The 3921-nt window shown below is 33.8% G+C and overlaps 1 protein-coding gene across 1 annotated transcript; it reads right to left on the bottom strand.

Annotated features, from left to right (window-relative positions):
- Positions 1–1252: 1252 nt before the first annotated feature.
- Positions 1253–3424, bottom strand: LOC149580090 (uncharacterized). The gene is made up of 3 exons (XM_089789056.1): positions 3124–3424; positions 1723–2983; positions 1253–1563 (listed from the first exon to the last, which is right to left on the bottom strand). Exons 2-3 carry the CDS (start codon positions 2975–2977, stop codon positions 1550–1552), a joined length of 1269 nt encoding a protein of 422 aa, XP_089645182.1. The 5' UTR covers positions 2978–2983; positions 3124–3424; the 3' UTR covers positions 1253–1549.
- Positions 3425–3921: the final 497 nt, after the last annotated feature.

The raw sequence follows: 3921 nt of genomic DNA on the forward strand, positions 1-3921 counted from the left end.
TTATGACTATCCATTAGACCAGAACACCAAGAGTCAGGGCATAAGAATTTTGGTACAACATGTTGATGGTCTAAGGCTGAGCATACAAGATGACTTCAGCATTATAGGCAAGGGCAGCAAGGACATCTGATGTGAATAATTTGTTAGGATAAGGCAATAAGGAATTTAGCACAACTAAGGCAAAGAGGAGATCTTGTAGTAGCATTTTTGGAGGAATGGAGATTAAGAGAGATGGCTCGTTTTAAAAGCACACAAGTGGAAGAACCAATGTGAGAATTTAGCTACAAATTTACTCCAAGAACACAGTTTAGAAAAATTCTCTTGGTGTAATTTATTTCACATATCAAACCCAAAAGCACAAAAGTGGAAGAAACATTGTAATAGTTCAGCTACGAATTCATTTGCAATATCTCATTTCAGATATTAAACCCCAACAGTAAAAATAATCTAAGCAAACAAAGAACCATCAGAAACTTAATGCAATGCATTTGTCTGTTAAATTGGCTGTCCAGATGAAGAAATTTTCAAATCATATGTATCATAGTGATACTGAGGCGTCTAAAATAGACTACAGAATTTAAAATTGTACAGTAGGTTTCAATTATCATAGTAAATTTTGTTACAGTCTCACTTTGTGAAATTCAAAACATTGAAGAAAAGAGAAATGCCAAACAGTCGTAGCCCAGTTTCAAAATGGATTTTATTTTTATTTACTTCTTGTCTCTCAAATATTAATAATTGTTTCCACTATGTCTTAAAAACTAGAAAGCTTTTAAACAGTTGAACACATTTGATATTCAACTGATATATTGTCTTAGAGTTCCTGTGTCTTTAACTATCTTACAAATGTTAGCACATCCAGAATGGAATACCACTCAACTGAGAATACAAAAAAGAATCCAAATGTTGAAAGAAGAAATATATGGAAAAGACAATTTTGCAAGGGATGTTTAAAAATTTATAAACATTTCCCTTTGGTTTTGGGTCTTAGGTTCCCTGAAATCTATTCAAAACCCTTAAACCTTAACCTCATTTTGAAGATTAAATGCAATCTCCGAAAGAAAGAAGTAAAATCTGTATTCTATTGAAATAGAAAAATTATAAAAACTATTGCATATGTTTTTCAAAGCATCAATGAAAACAAAAAGAATTTTTTAAAATGCTATATTATTAGAGCGAAAATATTGAAAAAGAGTCCAATGCTATAGTCTGTTACCTTACATTGATTCACTGCACATGTTTTAAGCTCATGAGAAAGAAAAACAAAATATCAATTTTTTTATTCTTCAAAATGCATATCTATAAAATAGCCATTCTATTTAGCAATTCTCTCCATTGAAATTGGGGAGGCAATATCTGCTTATTCATCCGGGTGGACTGTATGTGAAAGTTTGCAAATAGAATTGAAACATGTACAAAATGATCTTACTTCTCAATACATACTAGATTGTCTGCTATCATAGTATATGTATTTCCCTAACAGATTATACTTATCAAATAAAAACTCGGTCTTATAATTCGCATGATGAAGAACAGGACTCGAAGAGTTTCAGGATGAACCACCTGCAAAATTCAGCAAAAACAACCAATAAGGTAAAAAAGAAAATCAATCACAGAGAAACAATTCCACAACAAACTCAAAATCATATGTATCAAGGGGCCTGGATCCTCTCAAAATCCTATTAATGAAAACAATTCAAAAACTAGAATTTTAAACAAAACCTGGCCAACTATCAATGTTGAATTCCTCATCGATTCTTGATGATGGTGCTCCAGGACTGCTGTCAACTTCAGCTAAATCAACTCCCTCACCTTCAAGCTCCTTGTGATGAATGTTTTCTCCACCCATCAAACCATCTACCGTCCTCTGAAGCTGCTGAGACTCAACATAGGGTTCCAACTCTTGAATAGTTGCAGATTGTGATCCATATGAACCCACATGATAATGTTCAGTGCATGGACCATACATTGTACAGCAGGTTGCCCAGTGGGCTGAGTGGTTAGGCAAAACAGGAGCATTAGACTGGACAATATGCCCAGGGACTAAAGGAAAGTTCTTCCTTGTAACCAGATGGGCATTCTCAACTATAATTCTACCATGCTGGATATCATCAATGGCAGCTATCTCCACCTTATCTTTGTCTCTATTGTAGTTACCACCAAAGGCCAAGGAATTAGCTGCAAGCTGAGAAGAGTCCTTCAGAGTTGTGAGAATGAAATGGTTTCCCATAGCATGATAATCAATGGATGTTGTTCCAAAATGGTTCTTGTAGCATTGCTCTTCAAGGCCAAGATAGGGTTTGACATGCCCTAACCCTAAACCCTCTTGGCTCCCATAGGGCATGGACAACAAGAGATTGTGAAGCATTAAGTAGGGGGTTGAAGGATCATATGGTTCCCTCAATGGCTTCCTATCAGCAAGATTCATGTCAATGCATGGAATTATATCATTTCTAACAACAGCACCATGAGAAAACTCATGCTCTTGACTTGTAAGAAACCTTATTCTATCCTCTATTGCTTCTAGCTTGACATCTATATACTCAATCAAATCTCTGAGATTCTCAACACTGAGATCATTCAGGTAGTTATCCCAACGAGAATGCATGATGTCCATTTCAAGATCTTTGTTCTCCTTCCTTTTCATATTCAAATCAAACCTGAGTTTCCTGATCCTCTGTTCTAAGAAACTTGAGTTATCAAGTTTTTTCTTATCTTGCTCTTCCTTGGAGAGCCTTCTGTATCTCTCAATGACTTCTAGAGCTTTGGATATGTTAGGCCACACATCAGGATGATGATGATCTTGAGATGTTTGTTGGTCTGAATTAGGGCCAAAACATACCATGCAAGCCTCCACTCCACACAGAATACTCAGCTCCTCAATCTTCTTTCTCAGTCCTCTCTTCCTCTTTATAAATGTTACATTTCGTGAAGCGTCTTTGGGGATCCATTTAATGGGAATCTTGGCTCGGCCCATTTGCTTCTGCAAAAGGAAAAAAAACTCAGCATATAGAAACTTCTTATTTCAATTTCATAAAGCAGGGAAGATTAAAACACCAAATCAAAATTTCTAGGATATCTTGGACTCACCCAAGCATCCATTAAAGACATTTCCTTACAAACCTGAAGATGTAATTATGTTGCAGTGCCGGAATTGGGAATTAAATGTATGTGACGAAGATTAAATATTTCGCCCTTTTCTTCAAAATCCATCTGCATTCTTAGTTGGAAGTCTGTGACACACAGTCCTACAATTTTGCTGCTCTTGAAGTATAACTCGAAGTTTGTCGATGCTTTTCCAGTTTTCCGACGTTTTTTTCATAGAAAGAAAGAATGAAAAAAGAATGTAAATCTATCTTATCGGTTGTAATTTTGCTGTTTACGAAATACAACTCAAGTTTGTGTTTTTTTAAATAGAAAGAATGAATGAAAAAACGATTTATATCTACTATATTGGATATATGTTTTATAAAATTATTGATTAATTAAAATAAAATACATGTCATTTGTTTGTTTTTTTTTAAGGATGGATAAGAGGCTGAAGTCAAGATTTATTATTATTATTATGTGTTGTATTTAATTAGTATTATTATTATTTATACTCACAATTTATCATTTTGTTATAGGTTCTTGCCTAAGTCATTTATTTGTATTTTAATCTATAGTTAAATTTATTAATTGTTTAGAGGACAACAAATAGTGTCATTAGGATGGTACAATAGAATACAACACTTGAATGAAGTTCCCTGCATACAATAATAATAGAGAAGGGGGCAATAATCTATCATTAATGAACTCATGCCATTAAGATTTTTTTTTAATTGATGCTCTTCTTTGTGATCTTTTGAACAAATTAAAATTGGTATATAATTTGTATCAATCTATGAACATAATGAAATAGCTTGAAGTTTAAATTATTAG

Source organism: Cupressus sempervirens, chromosome 1 (assembly GCF_028749045.1).
Source record: "Cupressus sempervirens isolate cs-2001-9-10 chromosome 1, ASM2874904v1, whole genome shotgun sequence".
Taxonomy (NCBI): domain Eukaryota; kingdom Viridiplantae; phylum Streptophyta; class Pinopsida; order Cupressales; family Cupressaceae; genus Cupressus; species Cupressus sempervirens.